At 44.0% G+C, this 26245-nt stretch overlaps 1 protein-coding gene across 1 annotated transcript in view; it reads left to right on the forward strand.

Moving 5' to 3' along the window:
- The window catches only part of SH3PXD2B (SH3 and PX domains 2B), a 103123-nt gene extending 83144 nt beyond the window's left edge, over positions 1–19979 (forward strand). The window contains exons 7-13 of the mRNA XM_053376602.1: positions 1525–1659; positions 4085–4189; positions 7463–7580; positions 10750–10976; positions 11705–11754; positions 13155–13280; positions 15068–19979. Of these exons, the coding sequence (XP_053232577.1) occupies positions 1525–1659; positions 4085–4189; positions 7463–7580; positions 10750–10976; positions 11705–11754; positions 13155–13280; positions 15068–16606 (2300 nt within the window). The 3' untranslated portion in view covers positions 16607–19979. The remainder of the gene's footprint in view (positions 1–1524; positions 1660–4084; positions 4190–7462; positions 7581–10749; positions 10977–11704; positions 11755–13154; positions 13281–15067) is intronic.
- Positions 19980–26245: the final 6266 nt, after the last annotated feature.

The raw sequence follows: 26245 nt of genomic DNA on the forward strand, positions 1-26245 counted from the left end.
CTAAGGAAACATGCATAAAATTGGGCTGTTACTTAGAGTGTATGGGATTAAAGTTCTGCCTTGGTGCATGTGACATTGCACAGAAACAGAAGGGTTTGATGGCCATAAGAAATGGTCCTCTAAGGGAGCATGCTTTGTTGCACTTTTCTCTCTCTCTCTCTTTTTACTCCCTCTTAACATCCAGTTTCGGATGCATTTATCTTTGTGAGTAAACACTGCTGCCCCTTAGTGGCTCTGTGAATTTATTTGTTTTATTTTTAAGCAAACCACAGATTTCTTAAAAAGCTTATTTTCCCATAGCTACTTTCTTTGCATGGATAAGCTGAAAACATTTTCTGGGCCTTACAGGTTTTCCTTTTTTCGTTTCTTTTCCTTTCCTTTATCTCCTCTGCATCTGTCCCTACAAACAGCAGCCAGGATGATGATCTGGGATACAAAGGAAGAGCCATGTGTTAAACTGCAAAGAGCAGCTGAATTCTTGAGGTCTGTGGTCCTTGTAGCCCAAAACCACATCCTCCGGAAGTACAAAGCTTAAGTTCTTGCTGGGCCAGATGGAGTGACCACAGGAAATGACTCCAGATAGTCATCTTTGGCAAAGAGCCATGCAATACCCTAATGTAAGGGGAGAGTTACTCTCCCTTGCAATGAATGTAGATTTCCCCACCACCACCACCAGTTGAAATTAAGCTCTCTAGATAGGCTAGCTGTGCTTAATTGGAAATATCCTAATTGCAACATAGATTTGAAAAAGGCGTTTGAATTACCACCCTCCTTCTTAAACATTTCATCATTTTTTAACAACCAAGTTAAGAGTGAGGTCTTGCAAGTTTATTAGCTTAATCAGATTTTTGCCCCAACAACCATTACTGTAGCCTAATCCTACAAAGTTTTGAGTTAGTGGAATTTTTGCCGAAGACTTTGCTCAGGACTCTGCTCTCAAAGTAATTCTTCCTACATCTTATTTTGATTACAATACCCAGTCACTTTCCTTGCATGCCCTGATGTGACTACATTGGCTACCAATTAGTTTCCAATTCAAAGTGCTGGTACTCTATAAAGTACTCTATAAAGTATTGTGCAAATATCGCAAGGACCACTTCTCATATGAATCAACATGGGCACCTGATACCCATCTCTATGCTCTCCTCTGAGGGAGGATGTGGAGGGTGGTGGCATGAGAATGAGTCTTCTCAGTGGCAGCCTGTTTATGGAATGCTTTCCCCAGAGGGCATGCCTGGTGCCATCACATGTTAAGTTTACTAGACATTCATAGGGTGGGGGGGATGGTATCTTTGGTAAAGTAATTGCTTCTCTAGCTCAGAGTATGCGACAATGGTATCAAGTAAGTATCAAGAAGGGCCTATCTGCACCAATCTCAATTGTCACCTGTTTCCATCTCTCCATCACCTAGCCTCTTAAACCTCACATTGGGCCCTTAAGATGTTGCCATGATCACGAGAAAAGCACATTATAGTCTTTGGCACATGTGGAGACCAAGTGTTTGTCTTGTTCCCTATGACACAGGTGGAGATTTGGCATCTGCGGATCCCATGGTCCTGGAGCAGTATGTGGTGGTGGCAGATTACCAGAAGCAAGAGAGCTCTGAGATTAGTTTGTGTGCTGGCCAAGTGGTGGACATAATTGAGAAGAATGAATCTGGTAAGGAGAGCGCAATGGAAGCTTTAAATTAGATACATGCCTTGAGATTTCAGTAAGGCTTTTGACAAAGCCCCCCTTTATAGTCTTGCAGAGAAACTGGTAAAATGTGTACTGGACAAGATAATTGTTAGGTGGATTTGTAGCTGGTTCACTGACTCCTCGGGAGGTGGAGGACTCTCCTTCATTGGAGATTTTTAAGCAGAGGTTGGATGGCCATCTGTCATGTAAAGCTAAAAATGTAAAGGACCCCTAGGCAGTTAAGACCAGTCAAAGGCGACTATGGGGTGTGGCACTCATCTCCGCTTTCAGGCCGAGGGAGCCAGCATTTGTCCACAGCTTTCTGGGTCATATGGCCAGCATGACTAAACCACTTCTGGCACAACAGGACACCCTGATGGAAGCCAGAGTGCATGGAAACGCTGTTTACCTTCCTGCTGCAGCGGTACCTATTTATCTACTTGCACTGGTGTGATTTCGAACTGCTAAGTTGGCAGAAGCTGGGACAGAGCAACAGAAGTTCACCCCGCCGTGCAGATTTGAACTGCTGACCTTCCGATCAGCAAGCCCAAGAGGCTCAGTGGTTTAGACCACATCACCACCCACATCCTTCCTTTTACCTTTACCCGTCATATAAAATCTAGCTGAGATTCCTGCTTTGCAAGGGGTTGAACTAGATGACCCTCGGGGTCCCAAATCTACAATTCTGTGATTCTATGAAAAGAGCTTGTAAACAGGATCTCCTGTTCCTTGTAGGTTTCAAATGAGATCTGAAGCCCAGTGCCTGTTTTGTGGAGGTGGATGGGACATTTAAGCAGGCTGGCATCTATCTATATAGGAGGGTCATGCAAGTATCAGCTTGTGATGACTAACATCTGCATGCAATAAATGCCAAGGTTTAAGGGCTTCTATTGCAGCCTCTGATACACAAATCACTCAGCTATATGCTTTAGGTGGTATTGTCCTTGGCAACAAGTTACACAGGCACAAAGCTCCCATTTCAGAGTCACCATATTACATTAATAAAAGGACCGTGCCATTCTTAGTTGCCAGTCCAGCTTTTTTGATGGGAAAGTAATGTGCTCACCTTCTTACAATTATCTTAAGTTTATTTAGTAACATGACCCATTGTAGAAGGAACTATGCTTAGAATTAAATTAATCTCTTTCTTTCCCTGCCCAAGGAAATAATATATACAATACTTTTGCCTTCCTTATTTAAGTAAAAGAAGAAGTCACCTTGAAAAATAGCTTTGGACTTGGATTTTGACAACAGAGAAACTTCCACTACAGGATTATACTAGTAGGCGATTTATTGTCCGAGCTCAACAACATAAAGAGAATGATAAAGAAATAAAATTATCTATGTGTAAAAGTCAATTCCCAACGTTCTGTCATTCTCCCCAAACATTGTGTTATGCTTAGTGTGACTAAGAAAGTCTTAAGGCAGAGCTATGCAAACACAGTCTAGCTTGTTTCTCTGCAGCTTCCATTGGGTTCTGTGGAACATTATGGGCTGCCATCTAGGACCTAGTTGAGAGGGTTGTTGACTGTTTTACACTCCAGAATCAGCAGCAGGTTTAGTTGGTGTCTCTTCACCCCTGAAAACAAATGGCTTCTATTTTCATATGACAAAAACTACTACCTGAAGACAATATTGTGGAGGAGGCAAAACAATGCCACTCTCCCCTGCTCCTGACAGGCTAAACAATATCCCTTCTCCCCTTTCTGAAGGCTCTTCCAGTGCTGATCTACTGCAACTTTATAAGCTTATTGGAGACTTTCCAGAAGAACTGAGCTCTTTTTATACAATTCTGAAAAAAATATAGACCAAGTGATTTAGCGTTTAAGAACATCCTGACAATTTAATGTAACATTTGTGGTTGGGAAGCAGTATAGGGTATAGCTATGATTATGTCAATTGCCTTTTAAAATACTTGATAATTTTAATTAAAAAAAATTCAAACACTGTGTGAGCTTCTAAAAATTAAGTGTCTGTAGTGTGGGAGCAGCTCAGATGTGAAAATTCTGAGGACGTTTTCTCTCATAGCCTAAAATTTTTAAAAAAGCCAATTCCTTGGAGATTTGGTTTTATTTATTTGTTGGTTAGAACATGTATTTTAGTGTAAACACAGAATTCCAGGACCTTACAACAGATGAAAGTACAATTTTATGAAAACATTTCCAAAATAGTAAGTTCTTTTTAAAAAATCATTGCTTCATGAAATAGAATGTTGACAGAATAAAAAGATATTCAGTAACTAGTGGAAAGCCGTGAAGGATATCTTGGTCCAGCCACTGCGAAGGTGTTCTCCTTCTCTTGTCCCACCCAGCTGTTTCTCCACAGATTGAATGGATGGAATGGATTCAGTTCCAAAGCAAGAACTTAATGTGGCTTTTCAGCTAATGCTATTTTTCTTTCCCTTTAGGCTGGTGGTTTGTGAGCACATCAGATGAACAAGGATGGGTCCCAGCTACATGCTTAGAAGTTCAGGATGGAGCCCAGGATGAATTTTCAATGCAACCTGAAGAAGGTGAGAAAATGGCTTGAGAGAAGCTCCCCAATAATTCCTGGGTTTATCATTTGAACTGCTCTAGTCCAGCTAAATTTTTCAGGCTGTTGTCCAGGGAGCAAAAACTCCAGTTTGGTTTGCATTTTAAAAAGTCCTAGTATGTCTCATCTTTAGCAAGCTCCCATGGAGGCTGAACTGGATATCACGGGCAGAGAAGGTGGTGCTAATGAGCTCGCTTGAGCTTTCCCCAGCCTTCAGTATCCAACTTTTCCTCCATCTTTGAGCCACAAGCCACACCAGCCTTTATATGAAGAGCACACATTCTGAATTAAGACCCCCGAATGGGTGCTTTGTTGGGTAATTTATTTATTTATTTTTTTGACAGCTGCTGTTATCCTATTGCATTGCACCTGAGTAATATTTGCTATGGCTGTCCACACTGGAAAGTCCCAAGTAGTTTACATGGACCCCACGGTGGTTTCTCTTCCCCTTTCTGCTCAAGTTCACATGCACTTCTTTTCAACAATGCTGCAACAGCAGGTGCTCCTGTGACATTTGCTAGGTCCTCCCCATAGTGGCTTCTTGTGATGGAATAAGAAATGCAGAGACAGACATCAACAAAACGGGTCTAAAGTGTCAAAAGTGCACCACGCTTTTTGAGGAACTTCTTGAGTTTGTTGTGATTTCTTCGTTCCTTCCTTTTTTAGAAGGTGCAGATACTTCTCCTTTTTAATATGACGCCTTTGTTAAGCAAAGCATCCAAGTCTTTCATATGAGCTGTAGAGGGATCAAGGTGCATTGTCTGGTTGTGGAATTGTCTGCTCTATTAAACAAGGCTGATACTTCCAAGGAGTGAAGAGCTGCCTCCTTACACCCTGTTTTGTCCCTCTCCTGCTTCCCCAACATGCTCCTCCCAGTCCCATGGAGATACTGGTCTCTTCCCAGGCACGTGGGCCGCCGTCGGACTCTTGGGGACTTGTACACCAGTGGATGGGGTCAAGGTGGATGCTGTGGAGATTGCTTTTATTGACCTCCATTTGTGCTTTGGACAGTTGTCTACTTCCCGTTTCTGCATGTGCTGCCCATTGTGGTGTTTGCATGCGTTGTTGCATGTAATATATTACTTATTCACTGGGAATCCACCCTTTGTCTTTCCTTGTGTGCATTGCTAGTCATATATGTTAAACCCCCACCCACCCCTCTTTCTCCTGCTTCTCGTACTTACTGTGTCAATGCCTCATGATTTAGGAGTTCTACTCTTCTGTGCCAGACTAGAGAGGATGTTAAATGCTCCTTTACATTCAACTTGCAAGTGCTAAAAAATGCAAATTGCATTGGGTGGGCTGATAATTACTGGGCTCACAGCTGGCATGGTGAGAGAATTTTTCTCTTTGTTTCCCCTGTTATGGTCTTAAGGAAAATCTCAGAAGCCAGTATTTGTTCTCGGAGACATTTCTCTCCCAAAGCAAATACCACCTTTCAAAAGAGGAATTTCCTCAAGACTGCAAGGATATGTGCATGCAAAGTTTAAATTCTCCCTCCATAACTGCTGTGAGCCTATAAATTATCACACACACAGACATATGTCCGGCTGATGCAATTAATAAGCAGACACTAGCATGTTAAATATGAAGATACATTTAATGTCTTGTCTGGTTGCCCTTAGTTGACTCAGATATTTGCTTCTTGCACTGTGTTTCTACCTTATCTTAAATCAAGAAGGAAAAGAAAGACTGGCACAGACCTGCTTGATGTAATTGGCCACATCTCAGAGTTTTCGTGCTTTGGCTGTGTTCCTTATAATTCCTGTTGCATCCTGATGCCATGACATCTGTTTGATGCTCTGCTGATGTGCTTCTGATTTGTCAGGAAGTACAGTGTGGAGCATGTTGGTTGTGTGCTCAGGCACTTGAACACATTTTATGGCTAAACATTTCAAGTGGACACATACATCCACTGAAGTACCTCATCATGAAGTTGGCAGTTCAAGGTTATGTTAGTCTAACCAAGTGCTTGTCCGCACTTTGCTTGTCCCATGCCCAGAAAGCATGGGTCTGAGTGGTTTTCTGCTTGCCCCACCACTTCCTCGGGAAAACCTGCACTTTGCAACTGAATGGAAGGAAACGTAAGTCCACGAAAAACCTGCTCCGAATCAGCAGTAAAGAGTGGCTTTTCCTGGAGAATGTGGCAACTCAAACTGAAGTGTGGATGAGCTCATATACTGCAGTTCTGTAAGTGGAAAGGACTGTGCATGTTGTTTCAGCTCTTCCTGCCAGAGATATCATTAAACTAGCTGTGAAACTGATTCCTGGCTCTGCACGAGGCATTTCTAGAAATAGGGACTGCAGATGAGTATTGAATGCCAATGGCAGTCTTGCTGAGGCAGACTAGCTGGCATCACTTTGGCAGCTGTGCATAGGGAAAGCAGGCCACAAAAGCATTGTTTGCTATTTGTCAGTAATGCAGGTGGTGTGTGTGTGCTTGGATTTCTTGCTTCTCTTTCTGTAGAGTTGTCGTGATTATGTTTTTAGTGATACCAAGTTCTTCCGCCTAGTCTTAGCTAGCTGTTACTTCCTTTTCCTCTGGATCGTCACTGGAAATTGGTTACAAGCCTTATGGCTCTGGTGTTGGCATAATGCGCATTCCCCCATAACTTTACCCACAGTCTGGTACTAGGGAGGATGGAAGGCAGTGGCAGCTGACCTGGAGTTATTGCAGGAGCTGTGAAATAGCTGCTTATTGGAGTGGTGTGGTTCCTTGAGTGCTATAACATGGAAGGAGCATGGTCTCTTTAATTGCACAGGAGAAGCTATCTGTGAGTCTCTGGTGTTACAGCGCTCATGTGAATGGAGCACTCAAATGAACACTTGTGCACCCAGATAAAGCTGCTGAAACATCATCGGAACTGATGCTTAAGGTGTTTGGTATCAGACACTTAGGGCTAATGGAAAAGCAGATTCTTTTTAGAACAGGCCTGTGCAACACCCCACCCCTGACAAGCCTGGGGTACGCAGCCCACCTCATTTCCACTGACCACCTATTACAGCTGCCTGTCTTCAATGGGAAAAACAGAGAGGTTGTCACACACCAGGCAGGGGCTGATAGGGTATATTAGACTTGCAGGAGGGTATTACAAGTAATGTGACTAGATTTTTGGAAGCTTATGTCAGGCCAACCTTCCCATGCCGTGTAATCCAGTTCAGAGTGCTAGACTTAAATAAAGTTTGAAGAGTTGAAGAAAACAGGGACTTCTAACAAGCTTTGTTTTCTTCTCTTCTATTTTGCTCGCAACAGAGGAGAAGTATATGGTCATTTACCCCTACACTGCTCGGGACCAAGATGAAATGAACCTGGACAAAGGGGCTGTTGTGGAGGTGATCCAGAAAAACCTTGAAGGATGGTGGAAGATCAGGTACCTTTCATTTGGGGTTAATGAAGAAGAATCAATGGGAGGCAGGCATGCCCGAATATAAGGGGCAAGCTACTTTTATTTATTTATTACTGCAGTCTTGTGTACTAAAACCCAATGATGTTTATCTCTGTCTCTTGCAAAGCACCCTTAGGAGAGGGTAGCTTCCATCCAGGAAGGGGCAGAAGGAAAGATCAGCTTAAGACACGCAAAGCTTCAACAATGACTGATGTAGAGGAATGCATTTTGTGGCATTCTGCTCTGTTTCTAGGAGATAAAAATTAGATAACACAAGCTCTTTGAGGAAGAGGAGTGGACACACAGAGGCAATACTTTAATGTTGAAAGGAATTGCTTCTTGCATTATGAACAGATGGCATATTGCCTCGGGACAATGAGATGCCCTGAAAATCTCATTGGCACATTCTGGTATATAAGGTGGTCTCGCCAACACATTTGTGGGTTTCGGAAACATGTGAAGGAAACTATCCAAAAGGTAACAAGGCATGATGTGCCACTGAAGCTACATTTTCATACCACAAAATGGTGGGTGCAAAGAGGTGGGTTCTTTGGCTATTAAAAAAACCCCTTTAAAGATGCTGTAATGCATAGGGGGGAAAGGTACTCAAATGGTTGAGTTGGGGGAAGAGGTTGTAGAGAATGCCCTGAACCATGCTCCTTTATTGGCTTAAACTGCATGCTGCTGCAGTTGTCTTTGCAGTTAAGGGCACTTACTTCCTTTTAGTGGTAAAATGTGTTTATCTCACAGTCTCTGCTTTAAACCAAACCAACACACACAGCACTGTCACAATGACTGCAGCTGAAAGTGCTGGATTGTGCACAGGTTGGTTCATTAGATGCAAAAAAAGTGTGTTATTTTAGTACCTACTTTTCGTAAGAGACCCATTTCTACACTTCTGACTCCAACATAATGAAACTGCAGACTGATGAGTGAAATCCTCCAGCATCCTTAAATTAAGGGGGAAAGATCTCCCATCTTTCTGTTCTTTTTGCTTGGTATATTTCTTGCTCCTAAATCAAAGCATCTCTCTCAATTGTCCACTCTGTTTGCTGTTGAACAAGTCAACCATCCATCAGATTTTTGCATCTGTGTTGCCTAAAGAGGCTGCTGTTTGGTTTTGGTTTGTTTTTCTTTAATAAAAAAAATTCTGGCTATAGAAAGCGTTTAGTACAGCTTTGTTCACCACTTGAGAATCAGCTGTATCCACCAGCCTTGTAACGGGAAGGCTAAAATATGGTTCACCTTTGCAATAGAAAATTGTTGAAAATGTATGTGTTAATCAGATGGGGCAAAAATACAACACTTTGTTTACAAGTCAACTATAGCCATATTGATCAGGGCCATAACAGAACTCAAGCAGAAATAATGGGCAAACTAAGCACACACAAAAATGCCTTGATGACTATGATCTAACCCTCAGTTGGTCAACTAGAGGTCTCTTCTGGCTACATTAGTTGTAAGTCTTGACACTGGGCTGACACTGACAAAGCGTGTGTCGAGGTAAAGCAGAAAGCAGGCTTTGATTTCCGTAACCTTCCAATGAACCTGCAGCATTGGCAACCACTACACCAGGAAAAAAGAATGTGTGTTGACATTTTAAACTGAGGAAATTTGCTTCAAAGAATCTCGAGTCTATTAAAGGCGCAGCAGCTGGCGTCATCTGATCCTAGCATCTTTGCCTCTGGCCACTAAGGTGGCATTTTCCTGTGGCTGGCACCAGTCCCTCCTCTCTGGCAGATGTCCTTGGTGGATGTGGTTTCTGAGTCACGGTAAAGGTTTAGGGCTATTGTTTTGTTTTGGGTTTCTTTTCTTTTAATGGTTTTGATGTAAGAAAAGGAGACAAACGGCACACTGGAAAGGTGGCAACCTTTGTATAAGAACTGGAAACACCAAGAATTAGACTGCTTTGCATGTGACAGAAAAGTAGATGCACCTGTTATTACCACATGCCCGAGTGTTGTTTTCTGTTATACCTTCTTTTTTACATTGTGTTTATGTGCCACAGAGAAATGTGATTGGCCCCAGATCTCTTATGTATATGCAGTGTATGCATTAGGGATGGGGAACCTCAGGTCCAGGGGCCAAATGAGGCCCTCTAGGCCTGTCTGTCCCTCAGGGTTTTTCCAAGGTCACACAGCCCTCGCCAGTCCTTCTTTGTGCCCTCCTTGAGTGTTTTTTTTGCCTCGCTAGAATGTGCCTGGATGGAGAGGGATGTGTGAATGTGTAAAAATTAATCTAGTGTACAAACAGCAAATTTCGCATTTGCTGCTCTGACTGCTTTTGCCTGTGGTTTCCCAGAAGGGGGTGTAGGCTAGAAAAGTTCCACCCACCCCCAGGTGTCTACATGGTGAGAGTACACAGTTTGCCTCTACACAATATAGCAGAGGCGGGGCAGTCTTTGGCCCCTCCAGATGCTCTTAACATCCATCTCCCACCAGCCTCATGGCCAGTGGTCAAGGATTATGGGAATTGTAGGCTAGCAACATCTGGAGAGCCACAGGTTCCCTCATCCTTGCATTTGAGGGACATAGCAATATGTGATGTGGCCCTTAGGCAGGCCCACTAGACTCTGTGACATTTGTCATGCTGCTTCAAAATAAGCAGACTCAATACATTAGAGTAGTCCAATGCATTTCTAGAAGGCACGTAATGCACAGGTAACAAATGATCAGAGGGTCTTCCTCTGTGCCCATGATGCATCCATAAGGGGTTGGAGACTCCTGTGTTCCAGATTAGTCTTGCTGTCCCTGTATGCCATAATCCATTCCACATCTGGAGACTGGTTATTACAGCACAGCATACTGCCAGTATATAGCCTCCCCCCCCCCAATTAGGTACAGCCACCTTGGGCGTCTGTATGGAAAGATGGGAGATAAATCAGCTTAATCAACAATAAGCAAACATTCATAATTGTGAAGGTAGGGGGTCTTGAAAGATACTCAAGAGTGTATCTCTCAGATAACGGAAGAATGAAATAGGGTGGGTGTGTGGAATCTGTATTGATCAGTCTGCTTTCTCAGAATGTTGATTTAGAACCCTTTTTATGCCTCTCAAGAACTGCTATGAATCAGGCTGGCTGTGCCTGAGAATTTGTAGCCGTGATAAGAACGAGATGGAAGTCTAAATAATTTGACTGTTCATATTGCTGCAGGTATCAGGGTCAGGAGGGCTGGGCCCCAGCGTCATACCTGAAAAAGGGGAGTGGTGACATGCTTGCTCCAAAACTGGGATCTGCCACTTCCGCCCACTCCTATGCACTAGACCTGGATGGAATCTCCCGGCAGCAGAACTCGGCGGGCCGAGACAAGGATGGGCCGAACAACCAAAGAGATGGAAGGTTTGATGGTCGCCCATTGCCATATGTGGACCTTAGGCGAAGTAAGTTGGGAAGAATGAACAAAAGTTTTTGGGTTCTTTGTAGGACATGCTAGCCTGGTGTGGTGTAGGAAGGTCTTCATGGCTCTTGAGAGCTAGTGTGGTGCAGTGGTTAAGAGCGGTAGACTCGTAATCTGGGGAACCGGGTTCACGTCCCTGCTCCTCCACATGCAGCTGCTGGGTGACCTTGGGCCAGTCACACTTCTTTGAAGTCTCTCAGCCCCACTCACCTCACAGAGTGCTTGTTGTGGGGGAGGAAGGGAAAGGAGAATGTTAGCCACTTTGAGACTCCTTCGGGTAGTGATAAAGCGGGATATCAGATCCAAACTCTTCTTCTTGAGTTTTGTGGCTTCTTGAGAATTATAATTGGAAGAACTGGGGTTATTTAGGTCAGTTCAGCAAAGCTGACGATAAATTTTGGAATCCTTTCTATGTTTGTATTGCATTCTACGTCCGCTGCTACTTCAATGAAACATATCTCAAACTTGGTGGCAGTTGTTTGGACATTATGCATCTAGGGGGGCATGTTGTTCAGGATTTTAGTGTAGGTTTGTGTGTGAAGAACCTACCCATCCCATCTCTGTAATATATGTACTCACACAGTCTCTCTTTCCCTCTTGCTCTTTTCCCCCTCAGACTGGACTGGTGGGGTTTTGTTAGTTCTTCTTAAGCATCACTTTTTGAAGCATGCTTTGATATCCTTCAATCACAATGAAATATTTTCTTGGCAGAGTCACCAAAGATGAGACAGAGACCCCCTCCTCGTCGAGATCTCACAATAGTAAGTATTGCCTCCAGTTGCTTTAAGCTGGGGAGTTCTGGTGCATTATTAAATACATAGAACAAAAATAAGCTAGACCAGTGGTGGTAGAAAGGGACACAGCTTGTCTTGCCGCATTTTGCATTTTGGCATAGATTCCCATGTGCAAACATGTCCGTATATGTAACTTGCTTCTTAATGAATGGATGAATATGGAAGTGATAAAATAATGCTCTGGCAAGGATCAGGCCATTGCCCCAATATATAAAGGGGGAAATAGTGCTTTCTACATGCATGCCCTGTGCAGCTGAACCCATGCACAAAATTCATTGCATGAGAAGCTTCCCTAATATTCCTCCTTGTGATCCACATGTACAGTGGTTCTACCTAATATAGCTGGTGCAGGAGTGAGGCTTAACCCCCCCCCCCGCCTGCCCGCCCCCAGGATCTGCTTTCTTCTGTCAAGGGACTCTAGCCTTACGAATGAGTATATACCATTCTGTTTTGAAGTAGCTGCACAGGCCTCTTCTGTTGTGTTTATGGCCAGCAGATAGCTGCAGCCACCCACAAAATAGACTTCAAGTGTGGCAGTTTCCATAGCACAGGTGCTCTGGAAATAAGCCTACTTACCTACCATATATGACAATGTGCACTGCATGTATATAGCGTATATATTCTTAATCCGTCGTGGGAGCATGGACTAAGGAAAGCTTTGCTTATAAGCCTCATGCATGTGTTTCTCTATGCATACAACTTTCCCCTCAAGTTCAGAGATTGACCAAGGAAACATTGCCTTCCCCATGAGGCCCTGGAGCACACACAGCTAGTAGGGTCAGCAGTTGAAATATGTCCTGTATAGATGTTCCTGAAATAGATTTTGTTTTTAAAAGCAAACTTGGCCCATTTCCCAAGTCATTCCTTTTATATCATAGTATTAGAAAGTGACGGATAAAAGAGTCTACAGAGAGTTGAAAATAAAACCCCACAGGGGGAACTCTTAGGGTGAGAAGATCCCTTGGGGAAAAGTGAGAGGGTTTTGCTTCTTCAGCGATAGTTTTCCCAGGAGCAGCCATTCAAAGCAGGGCTGAAGCTGGGAATACTTCTCTGCAGAGCTGAATTTTAATCTGAGCTGCACAAGAATTCATGAGCTTCTAAGGCTCTCCTCCCCTTCGAGGCAAGCAGTATGACGTCTGGAAGTTCATTTCCAGGCCCAGACCTGCTAAACATCTCCAGCATCTTTAATCCTGTGTGGCCTCTCTTGAAAGATAAGCTTGTCAGCAGTAACTGTAAAATCAGTGAAGCCACATGAACCTGCCAGCCAAATGCTACTTCCTTGTGGGCTAACTTGGAGGGCAGTGGGGTATATTGTCCCTTGTCATCTTCGGACAGAAGTAGGCTGATGTGTGTTGTTTCTGCAACAGCCCCGTGGCCTCAACCTGCCTAAGCCTCCTGTGCCCCCGCAAGTGGAAGAGGAGTATTACACTATTGCTGACTTCCAGACTACTATCCCGGACGGCATCAGCTTCCAAGCAGGAATGAAAGTAGAGGTGAGGCTGCATCCTGCCCTGCTCTTCTCCATGCCCTTTGGGGCTTTCCACGGGCCCGCATGCTAAATCCTTTGTGTTTGCAGTAGTTGTCTGATACAATTGCTTTATGCTAATGATTGACAGGAATGAGCAGTGCTTTTTTTCCTTAAAAAAAATGTTTAGGAGTACTCTCATTTTGACTCAAGAAAATCACCATTTTATAGTTCAAATTGGGGAAAATAAATACAGTAAATGGACAAAGTACAAAGATTCACAAATTGTTTAGGGGTATGCGTACTCCTGCATCCGGCCCCAGAAAAAAGCACTGGGTATGAGGGTCAAATTTCTGTCCTTATATCGGTGAGTAAGGAAGGATAATCCTCCCTGGTGTGCTGTGTTCTAGTCTGACTGGTATGTTCGTATTCCATTTTAAAAGGTGTGTGGAACAGCTCTCCTTTCCATCCTCCCTCCACACATGCATAGCAGCCCGTTTCACTGGGAGAAGGGAGAAGTATAAAAAGGAGGTATTCTCTGTTTCTCCACCATGAATGGAATGTGTGCTGAAACTGCAGTCATCTTTCAACTTCTGGTAATACAGGCAGTGATCTCCTCCAGCTGCCTGCTCACCCTGAACTTTCACATTTTCCTTCGTCAGATTTTTGCCTTATCAGCTTAAAATATTTGCATAATGCTTACTATTTATTTATTGCATTTCTCTCCCACTTTTTCTTTCCCCATCCCCAATTAAAATTACATTTTAAAAATATTTTTATTTATTTTATATATGCAACCACTATATTCAAGAATCTTGAAGTGATTCGCTCCATAAAAACACACACACAACTACACTATTTGTGTGTGTGTGTGTGTATGCGCGCACACACACACACACATTTAGAAATGGGGATGTTAATTAGCTGTATCAGCCTTTAAAAATTTGGAGTTTAGTATCCTGCTGGTGGTACCTCATCTATGGCTCATTGCTGACACCTAGTGGCCAAGTAGTTTTCTTGGCCAATTGGATTCTTGTGCTGTGTGTTTGCTTGGGGAAGAGAGCTGACTTGAAAGGTGGTCTGCTGCTTTTGATGCTCTGTATACATATGCATGTGTGGATGTTCCAGTTCAAGAGAGTAATTCCCATTTAATAGTGCAAACTAGCTAGAAGAACATGATTTTACTTTGCACATTTTACTTTCCACAAGGGCCTCAGCCATTTCATACATTACACTGAGACAAGCCCAGTTGTGTTACTGAGTGTTAACTCAACAAGGAGTTGCAGCCATTCTATGGCTCCTGTTGCAACAGATGCATGCATGGCACCCACATATTACATTTTTAAGTGTGCACAAACACAAAATAACTTGTACGCCTATGAAATGCCCTTTGTGAAATGATTCTCGCCTTCACACAGTTAGATAAATTCAATAACAGAAGATTCTGTTAAGCAGAGTGAAGGGCCAAGGTTAGGACGATAGAAGAAGTTTAAAGAGCAATATAAGGAAGCTACAGCTTTCTGCAGTTCCTTAACTATGAGAGGAAATGCCAAAAGATTCAAGGCTGAAATGAGACTCCATGGCAATTTAAAAAGATGGTTTTGAAAGTGGAAGCTCTTCCTTAATCTCCACCACCACCTTTGCTCCTAGAATTGGGAGGGAGGCAGAAAAGAAATTGCTGGGGCATGGCTTCATCCTTGGGCTGGGGGTTAGACACCTCTGTTCTTAAGTAACCCCCTCAGCTTTGATGTGAGCAGTTGAAGCTACTGGTGCGGCAAGAGACCTAAGGCGTGGTGTTTCTCTTTCCTTCCGCAGGTCATTGAGAAGAACCTGAGTGGTTGGTGGTACATCCAGATAGAGGAGAAGGAAGGCTGGGCACCAGCTACTTTCATTGACAAGTACAAGAAAACTAGCAATGCATCTAGACCTAACTTCTTGGCACCGCTGCCGAATGAAATGGCGCAGCTCCGGCTTGGTGACAGTGTGGCAGAGAGCAGCTCTAATGGAGAAGCCTTTGGGCCATCCAGGCCTCTGCCTGAAGCACCACCCAATGACATAGACAGTGCAGGGAAATGGAAAGCGAAGGAGGTTTCCAAGGGTGCCCTGCCAGAGAGCAGCGATGCATCTCTCTCTGTTGGGTACGAGGAGATTTGTGATCGGGACGCCGAAGAGAAGCCGAGCCTCCCTCCGAGGAAGGAATCCATAATTAAATCTGAAGAGGAGTTGATAGAAAGGCAGCGGTTGGAACAGAGGCCACCTCCGAAGCCTCCTGGCATGATTTTGCCTGCGATTCCCCCCAAGCAAGCTGTCCCTCCAAGGGACAACAGGAAGCCAGAGCTCAAAACAGAGAAGGGGAAACTGTTCCAGCTGAAAAACGAAATGGGCCTAGAGTGTGGGCACAAGGTGTCTCCCAAAGAGGTGAAGAAGCCGAACCTTCGGCCCACTGTTAAGCCTGCCAAGCCAAAAGTTGAGCCCCCGGAGGACAAGCCTGAGCTCGGGACCCCGAACCCTTTCCTGAAATCAAAGCCTCAGGTCAGACCCAAGCCAGCAGCAGCCCCTAGGACAGATCCCCCTCAGGGAGATGACAAACTAGACATTTGCAACCTGAGGAGCAAGCTCAGGCCTGCCAAAGCGCAAGAGAAGCCTTCTGATCAGGACCCCACGGCTGGCGAGAGTGCCTTCAGTAACAACGCACTTCCTGTGGAATCTTCTGTCCGGTCTCAGGAAAGGCCAGCTGTGGAGATGAGGCCTCCATCCAGACCAGACAGCCAAGTCTTCAAGGAGGCTGCTTCATCCAAAGTTCCTTTTGGCTCCGCAAAGCTGAGTGAGGCCGATTCCAAGGGTAGCTTTCCAGCTTCCAGGGAACCACCTCAGCGGCCTGTAGTGCCACCCAGGAGGCCGCCTCCTCCCAAGAAAGCCTCCACACCATCGCCTGCATCTTTGTTTGCCCCCTCTCCGGAAAATAAAGCTCCACAGAGGGAAGTGCCTGAACTGAGAGCTGCCTCTGTGCCTGGCAGGCCGATGCTGGTTCCACCAAAAGCCAAAGGTTTCCTGCCAGCTCCGTGCCAAGATGATGCCAAAGCGAAAAGCGGCCTAGGCCCAAAAGGAATCCCCAAGCCTGTGGAGAGGGAGAGAGGATCCGTCCCCATCACCAGTTCAGACATCTCCAGAGAAGCCCTCTATGTGGCTGTGGCAGATTTTGATGGCGATGAAGAAACCAGCAGCTTTAAAGAAGGGACCTTATTTGAAGTCCGAGAGAAGAACAGCAGCGGCTGGTGGTTCTGCAAGGTCCTTGCTGGAGCGCCATGTTGGGAAGGCTGGATTCCTTCCAATTATCTCAGAAAAAAGCCATAAGCCCCTCCATTTGTCTTCAGATTAAGCAGCAGCTCAACATTCCCCATTTTAGTATCAAAATATTTAATTAGTTTATTTATAGTTTTTCATAAGGCTGGCTCTATTATTATTTTTTTAAGTATCTGGGATACCATACATTCCAACTTGTGTCATTTCCAAGAAAGAATAGCAAGAGAAACAGGCCTTCCTATTAGTGTAGTTTTGCTACTGTTGCTACTCTTGGCAGCTCATTCCCTAAATATATTTTAATAGGTTAATTCACAGAGACACACACAATTGATCCCTTCCCCAGCCTCCATGTGGTTTAGGTCCACCTGCCCCTCACAGGGCTGGCTGATTAAAAAAAGTGTTCTTTAAAATTGTCGCTCAAGTTCTGGAACACACAGTAGCAAACAAAACACCCGCACACACATGTTAGAATGTAAAAACCTGAGAGATGATTTGTTTTCAGCTTGGTGAGGAAATGGAAGTGAATCCCACTAACCAATGAATGGAAATGAGAAATTGAAAAGCCACTGTTTGTGCTGAGTTCCCTTGTTAAATACCATGTGCCACATTTTGCTGTTATTCAGATGCTAATATGCCTCTGAATAAGTAATTTGACGTTCTAGGATATGCCTAGGTAGAAAGGCCTGTCCAAGTAGCTGCTAAGAGATTCTTTCTAGCCTTGTATAAGTATCTTTTGCCCCATATTTGAGCAATCCTTCTGCCACTGTAGGACCCACATTAATGCCTCTTTTGATGTCTGTTGTGCTAACCTCTTTGTATAGGCTCCCCTCCCAGTATTATAGTCTCCTTTTAGTAAATAAAGCAGATATTATATTAGGTTATCCATACTGTTCCACTATAAGGTTTCAAATAACTCCCAAGACCTCCTGGCAGGAGGATTGCTAGCAGAACAAAGTGCTGCCTCTTCAGGGACAGATTGCACAGCTGCATTCACGCCTGTACGCAAGTAGATCTCTAGTGCTGTCCTATCATGATTCCTCAGGTCTGGTAGATGACAGCTGCCAGGATGGTAGCCCTCCAGTAGGTGCTAATAATTTATACTGCAAGGCTTCCCAACCTGGAAGTAGCATCTAGATTTCACAAAGGACGGAGGTTTTGCTGTACCCCTCCCCACTTTATCTATTCCTTACCCTTTTCAAAAAGCGTGTTTCTCACCCATGTATTGATTTGTAGGGTGGAGAGGGGGAAATGTGGATGTTATGCAGTGAGGCTAAAACAATAGTTCTTGGAGCAATGTGAACTGTTCTAACTTATCTGTGCGGGAAGGCATGTGTCTGATCCTGGCCTCTTTAACTATGGATCATGGCAATTTTCTGTGATGCCATGGAAATGGCTCTCATGAGAGGAGGGCTGGGTCCAGAGCACAATGTGCTTAATATGACATATGTATATTTTGGAGCAGTGGTCATGAGGCATCAGAGAAAGAAATATCAAATGTGCGTTTAGAAATATATATGTCTTCACATACTTTGCCCCCCTTTCATTTAACACATGTGTATGTGTATTCATCTCCAGGGTGTGAAAAAGCCAGATGAGCAGTGCCTCCTGCTCTCAATCTTAGATGTTTTCAAACTTACCATTGCTGCAATGGATCAGTGGTTTTATTTTCAGAAATATAAACCTGGATAGATTCACTGCTGATCTAACAGTAAAAAAAAAAAAAAGCATGTTTGCATTGACCAAGAGAGGGTCAATGATTTCCCATGTGTGTATTATTAGTGTGAGTCTGCCTAGTTTGGTCTCCCATGGGCTGAACCCCACTTACCTGCTTTAATCAGGTAGTATGCAGATTTAACTTAAGCCAACCTTCCCCAATCTAGTGGCTTCCAGATGTTGAACCACAATCCCCATCATATGAGCCCCAGCCAGTAGGGCTAATAGTTAGGGGTGGTGAGAACATGCAACTCGACACCTGGAGGGTACTAGTTTGAGGAAGGCTGGCTTAAGTTAAATCTGCATACTGTCATAAATCTTCCTATATAATAGGTATTTTTTTTAAATGGAGGATTTAGGAGTCCATCTCCTAACTTTGCTTTCTGAAAATCAGCACTTGAAGTTCACTTCATGTCATTTTTCCTAAAGGCGTGTTGCTTTGGTCCCAGCTTAGATACAGGTACTGTCCTTTTAGTGCTGTAGTGTGTCTTCTGTCCATCCCTTAGATCAGCGGTAGCCAACATGGTACCCTAAATGATGTTGTGCTACAACTCCCATCACCAGCTTCAAGCAACTTCAAGCATCCTTTGAGGATGCGGATTATCTAGATCCATTCTGGTCTGGATTCTGGCTTGGTTTGGAGACAGATCAGCCTTGGTTGCCATGATAAATTACCATTGTCTAGAGAAGGATAGGGGGAGTGTGACTATGTTACTCTTTCTTGATCTCTGTGACTTTTGATACCATCCGCTACGGTGTTCTTGGACTGGCTCTGAGAGATGGGACCTGGGGGCATGTTCTTCAGTGGTCCGTTCCTACCTTCAGAGCCTGTTTCAGAGAGTAGCACTGGAAGATTGCCTGTTGGCTTCCCGGCAGTTATGTTAAGAGGTCCCAAAGCTTACCATCTTGTCCCCAGTTCTGTTTAATGCCTATATGAAGCCTTTGGGTGAGGCCGTTAGAATATTTGGAGCTAACTGCCATTGATAAACTGAGTCACACAACTCTTTCTCTTTGGCATTTGAGTCAGGTATGGTGTGCAAGCCCAGAGCCAGTGTCTGGACTCAGTGGTGGGTTGATAAACTGAAGCTGAATCCTGGTAAGACTCAGGGCCCTGTGCGTGTATGCACCTACTGTCCAGGATAGAGGTCAGTTACCTGCTGTGGGTGGGGTTTCACTTCCTCTGAAGGGACAGGTATGTAGTCTGAGAGTGCTGCTTGATCCATTGTTGTCACTGGAGGCTCCAGTACCTTGGAATGCTTGGTAGTTTTGGCTGGTGTGCCAGCTATGACTGTTTCCAGACAGGGATAGCTTAGCTTCAGTGGCCCATGCAGTGGCCCCCTTGCAATGGAATTGCTGCAGTGTGCTCTGTGTAGAGCTTGTGTTTGGTTGGGAAGCTGCAACGGATGCAGAATGTGGAGTCACAGCTTATGGCCAGGTTGCCTTCTGGAGAGAACTGCACTGGATGGCAAAAAGCTTTACAGGACCAAATTTAAGATTTTACTGTTAAGAGTATAAAGCCCTAAACAGCTTGGTACCAGGGTATCTGATACATCACCTCTATGTACCTGTATGTTCACTGCAGTATTTTATTTTTTAAAACTGTATTTTTACTTTTGTTGTTGTTGTTTTGTTGTTGTATACTGTTATGGTATTTTGTAACATTTAGCAGTTATCAATATTCCAAAATTAATTAATAAATCGGCTAAACCAATGATCAGGGTCGATGGGAGTTGTAGTCTGACAATGTCTGGAAGATACCACGTTTGTTATCTCTATGTTAGATAGGTCTCATTCATCTTTGCATGGCCAGTAAGCAAGGTATCCTTTGTACCATATGGGAGATGAAATTTGATTATTCACTTTTTGTGCTCTGAACCTATGATAACTGCTCTAGTGATGTCATCAGATAGGTAAAGAATTTGCAACCCTGTAATGTCATCTCAACACGTACTGCCCAGGTGCTTTCCCCCTCTTCTCTGTTCGATTATATGTGTGTGGTAGTAAACACTACAACATGATGCCAAAATAGATTGCTTTATACCAAAATAAATTACTATGAAAAGAAGCAACTTGACTCATTCCCCCACCCCACCCCAGTCTCAGTTCCAAGGGCCTTTCTTGTTCCCATTTTGCTAGATCTGGAGGTGCTTCCTCACGAGTCCCAGTGCTCTCCTTCCACACGCCTCTCTATCCTTGGCAAAACCTTCACAGAAAGGGCCCTGGACTGATAGTGCTGTGTCTGAAAGCAGCCTATGACACACACACACCTCTGTGCCTCATTTTTTATTATTGCACAGGATGCAGACAATAATACTGACCTAACTTGCTGGGCATGAGAAGCATTGGTGAGCTAACCCTTCCCTCAGTACTTTGTCCTAGGCCAGCCTCCCACAACCAGTGCTCTCTGGAAGTGGTTGGACTCCAGTTCCCATTAGACCCAGCAAACAAGGTCAGTGGTCAGGGAAGTTGAGAGTTGTAGTCCAACAACATTTGGAATGGCACAGGCTGTGGAAAGCTGTCCTATGCTGAATTGGGGGGGGGAATCATTCTAATCATTGCCTGTGACACATAGGTGAAACTTGCCCACACTCACATGCTGTGTTTTCTTTCCACCAAGCTCACTAAATCCCATCCCAGGATAACTAACTTTACTATGGGGATAAAGGATATTCAGCCTTTTGCTTACCAAAGCCAGCTTTGCAGCCCTCTGACTGGGATGTTGGAGGCAGAGGGAGGCTGCCTAAATAGCCTTGCCTTTCTGTGCAAACATTAGAAGCCTGTTTTAATGTCTCGTATTATGTAAACTTGTATCAATCTGTACTTTACTGTGGGTGGGATTTGGGGTGGGGGGAAGGGTTTCTGAGGATGATAGATGTAGCCTGTGTAAAATATCATGTATACTTCCAACATTAAAGGGTGGTGGCTGTTGGGGTTTTTTTTAGGAAAAGAAATAAAAAAAATGAGCTTGACTGGTTTCAAGCAGAATTGTTACAACACTTTTGCTTTTTTCCTTCTGTCTATCCGACGTGTCAAATGCTGTTTTAACAGAACAAATGCCTTACTTAGGGGGCTGCAAGGCCCCCCACTCAGAGTCCTAGAAAGTGGCCTCTATCTGTCTCTCAAAAGAAGCAAGAGTATTACTTGCTCTTGGTGTAATCTTTCCGGAGCTAAGTTTTTACCAAGGTTGTACTGTTTCCTTCTCTGCCATACCTGCTAGAGAAATGGGAATAATGCATTATTTCAAGTGTGAATTTATTAAACACACACGGGGGGGGGGGGGCTTGCTTCTGCCAAGGCTAGACCTGTTGCAGTAACCTTTTTACCTTTTGGAGTAGTTTGAATGCTCAAGCAGCAATGGGGATACAAGTGGTTTGTTAAACGTTCTATAAAGCTTGTTCGAAAATAAAAAGTCCTTCACCCAAAGTTTTCACAATGAAAGGTAGTAAGCTGTGGTGTCCCATAAGGTCCTCTTTGTTCATAAATTACCTGCAGCGAGGAATTGTGAAGCGGTCACATGTGTGGATGGCATCAAAGGATCTCAACTGGACTGCAAAGAGCTCCAAAAGTGTTTGTCCAAACTGGGTGAGTATGCAACAACATTCCTAACTTCATAGTACACGTGGATGGGATTATCCATGGGTGGTGACACTGCTGGGAAGTTCAGTGAGAATGTGGGGTCAATGTACAGTATCAGAGGTAGCAAACCGCACCATCCACCTCTGCCTGCCATGCGCATAGTGGCTGGGCAGCTGCTGGCCTGTCTGCAGCTGCTGCTCAGCTGCAATGGTCCCTTGCTCCTGCTGCTGTTCCCAGCTTATCCTGGGCTGCTCCCCCACACCCAGGCATGGAGTGCAGCTGCTGCAGGGAAGCAGCAGGTGGCTCTCCAGCAGTTTATTGGAGCATCAGTAGCCTTCCATACGCCACTATGGGCGCACCACTCCTTATTCTGAGGCAAGGGTCCTTCCTTAGCGTGAGGCATTGTCATGGTCAAAGCAGTGTTGGTGGAGGCCATTTCTGTGGCTATCTCAGCTTCAAGGTCTCACTCCGGGCCCCTTCCTCAGAGCACAGCAGTGAGGGCAAGGATGGTTCTACAGCTAGGTGGGGATGGCAAGTCAATCTATTGTGCCAGTGCTGTGATCATATGAAGGTTTGCCAAAATACCCCACCCCTTTCGGGGAGGGATTGCTATAGGGTAGAATTCAATGTCATGCTATGGCAAATGTCCCTTCTGAGCCAGTGTGTGCCAACGGAAGCCCTCATGCAAGACTTGTGCTGGCAGTACTTATTAGGCTAACCCCATCCATTGTGTGTGGGAGGGGGTAGAACTCAGAATCACCCAATGAAGACAGGGCATCTAACTGGGCATGGAGTGTTGATGTGCTGCTATGGGGTATGGGCAGGGAGAAAAAGAGAATGGAGCATCTTCACTCTACACTGCAACACTTTGCTGCATTTCTCACTTACACCTGTGTATGTATGTAGATAGATTTTCCAGTTTATTTGCCCAATAAACAATGCAGTATAGAACAGAAAAAGAATGTTGTGCCACTTAATATCATTTTGCAGGAAGGCAAGCAGTAGGGAGGGTTGTCATAAGGCCTATAGCTGGAGTCTAGATGTTCCTGCAACAGTGGCATCCAGTATCTTTGCTCCAGGCCAACCTCAAGAACAGGGAGCTGAATTCAGGGGTAAGTACTAAGCCTATTCACCCAGCTCCTCAGAGTCATCCTCCTAGGCTATATTGCTTGTTAAATTTGCCATCCCATGGAGTAGTCCCCCTGTTGCTGAGCTATTAAATTACATGCTTGTTTGGAAAAAAACAAAGTCTCTCATATACTACTTTAGAAATTTGTGCACAGATCAAAAGCTTGTGCGGCTGCCAAGAGAAGTTAAGTCATTCAGTGGGGATCACTTTGTTTTGCACATCACTCCAGGACCTAACATTCTGGACTTACCAACAGTAAGAAAGGAGCAACTGTTTTGAGTTCCAGGAGGGAAAGATAAGGAGCCCCTTTTGTGCTTATGATATGACCTACTTCTAGCTGCCTTTAGTGCAGTTCTGAGCTTCAAATGACCACTATGTGGTGCTATTAATGCAATTACCCAAATCTTGTTTCCCCCATTGCATTAAGCCTTGTAACTGTCGAGTAGCACCTGTTAGCTAGAGGCAGCGGTGGAAGTGAATTTCTGGTCTTCAGCTGCTGCCTTTGATCTCTTCAGTTAGTCCCTGATAAATTACTCAGAAGCAACGTAGCAGAAATGGAAATGCAGAAAGCTGAGTAGTTTTGCATGTGCCTTAAGGCTTGGTTATAATTACGTATGGGGTGCCTGACTCTCAACAATCCTGCCCTTGTGCTGTTAGGAGCCAAAGGAATGGCAGTGCTACTTGGCATTTAGCAGCCCAGACCCATGTTATATTGTAGGAGATAAAGGCTTCTTATTGTAGTATATGAGGTGAAAGTCACGGTGAAGACCAGAGGGCTAGTAATATCAACTGACTGCAGGATGGCTTCCCATACCAACCCCCCCCCCCTTCAGTTGTCCTAGCACTCCAGTTGCAAATTTTACTTGGTTGAATGTCTCTCACTTTTGCCTTGTTCCTAAATTGTGCTTGGGCTTGACAGACAGCAAAGCACATGGCAAGGAAGTATCTTGGGCTTGAATTGACTGATGGGGAGCCATTGTGTTCTGTTCACCGTAGCCCAAGCTGCACTGTGGGTGGCAGCCAACCTTACGGTGTTAATAACCCAAAAACCCATCAAGTCTCAACACTGGCTTCCTTCCCAATGGAGAGGCACATGGAGCAGATTGCACCACACCCAGAATTCCCTGGAGCCCTGATAAAGAGAAGGTTCTTGGCAGCAACTTGGGACTTTGACCTGTTATAATGATTAAACTGAAATTCAAATGCATTCACCATTTCCAGACAGCATTAACTTATGTCCAAATAACCAAGCAGGTTGCATTAGAAGTGGTTTTAGATTATTTACTTCCATTGTTTGTTTGTTTCTCTCTCTGAGAAACTAAGACCTGGAAGGGCCACCTAAATGAGCAACAGGACAGTGGGATGGAAATTACATTGTGACAGAGACACACTTTTTCTGGTTGCTTGCCCATCATTGGTCTTTTATTTGCTCCCAAGAGTTGTTGAAATATGTACAGGAAGTCCAAGTCGCACGTCTCACTTGTTTCCACACATAACTGCTCTTAAAGTGGAAGCCTTCCATGATTAGCTTAATGTCTGAAAAGTGTATAAACCCAGTAATAGACAGCATGGCGAATTTGTGAAAATTCATTTTGGCAGAGGTGACCATGTGAGTAGCAATTCTATGCTTCAGTTAATGGGATATAAGGCAGCACAAGTGTACACAGAACTCGTGTTACATTCTTATGAGCAATCTCCTCTGATATTAGCATCTAAGATGGCATCCTGCTTTCAGGGCCTGATTGTTTACGTATCCTGATAGGGTTGCTTAAATGTTGACATGTTTTTTGTCTGCTGACTTTTCAGTTGTTTTAAAATGCTTTTTATTGATAACTTTAATATTTCTTGGAAACTGCCTAGAGGTTTTATTACAACCAAGTGGTATATAATTTCATTAAATAAATAAATATTACTTATTAACTGAAGGACAGAAAAGTAATATCAATTAAAAACCTTTTGCACCTTCAGGTAATTAGTTAGCCTAAGATGTTACAGTTAAGTCTTGGTATTTTCACTCTTTGCAAGAAATATGCTAATGCCCAGTTATTGAAGTGACTGAATGTCAAGCAAAAATGGTTTGGGAGTTGTCTCTACTGTATGCTTTTTGTAACCTTCCAGGGCCTCTCGCCATCCTTCCATGTCACAAGCATTAGAATCTGTCAAATTATCTACAGTGAAATGGAAAATGATGTGACAACCTAGCTTAACGTAAGCCTGGGAGGATTTGCCGACAGCTACAGGTAGGCAAGGGACCATGACTCCTTTTAGAGTTGAAAGATGCTGAATTGATAGCTTCTCTTTTTTTAAAAAAAAGGCAAGCTGTCTTGGAAACCCCTGAACTATCCATTTAGCTGTCTTGCATTTTGATATTGTTAGTGTCTGTGGCCCCACTGTCTGTGTCATATGTAGAGGAGTTAGGACTCTTGCGCAGGAGCAGAGTGTAGTGATACAAGTGGTAAAGTCACTCTTGTTAGTGTACTTTGCAGTGGTGGAACCAGAATAGTCTTTTCAGCTCTCGTAGTTGACATGGTAAATAAACATTGAGTTTGGAGGATATGTTGGATCCCCTTTTGGGGCTAACTCCTGCTAATTTTCCATACTGGCTTTGCACATAACACCTTTGTGCATGAGAGTAGAGTGAAAAGGTGGTTTACTCTGCATTGGCGACACTAAGCAGTATGGGTTGCTTCACAAATTTCAGATATTGAACACTAGCCAACATTTTGCTTATCACCCTTCTCAGGTACAGCCTGTGTACATTTCCCAGTAGTCAGTTTATTAGCAGGCTACTGTGTGTCATTCATATCCCATTTCGTTCAAAAACAGATGGTTGTGTATGCAGATCCACAACAATCCCTCATTCTGATAATTCTCTTCCAAAAAAAAAAAAAAAGGTTTTCTTTGCAAGGCTTAGCCTAGTAACATAGGCTTGTAAAGACAGAAGGAAACCTGTCACTCTTATACTTACGGTTAGTTTCTATAGTTGGTATGTAATTCATGGTCAAAATTACCTTAGTGTGCAGAGAGAGGCCCTTTCACAGAATGTAATTCGAACTATGAACACCACTTGACAAGTTGATCATTGACTTCTTTGCAAAATTTACACAGTGATCTGATATGAATGAGCCCATTGAATCTGTATGGAGACCCTTTGTGCGAGCTGTGGTTAAACTAGGAAGTCTCCTAAACATCAAGGATCTCAAATCAGCTTCAACCCAGATGTTGGGTTGGTCTAAAGCAGGTAACCATATTGTTCCAGTTTGGACAAAAAT

The sequence above is a fragment of the Podarcis raffonei genome, chromosome 2 (genome assembly GCF_027172205.1).
Source record: "Podarcis raffonei isolate rPodRaf1 chromosome 2, rPodRaf1.pri, whole genome shotgun sequence".
NCBI lineage: Eukaryota > Metazoa > Chordata > Lepidosauria > Squamata > Lacertidae > Podarcis > Podarcis raffonei.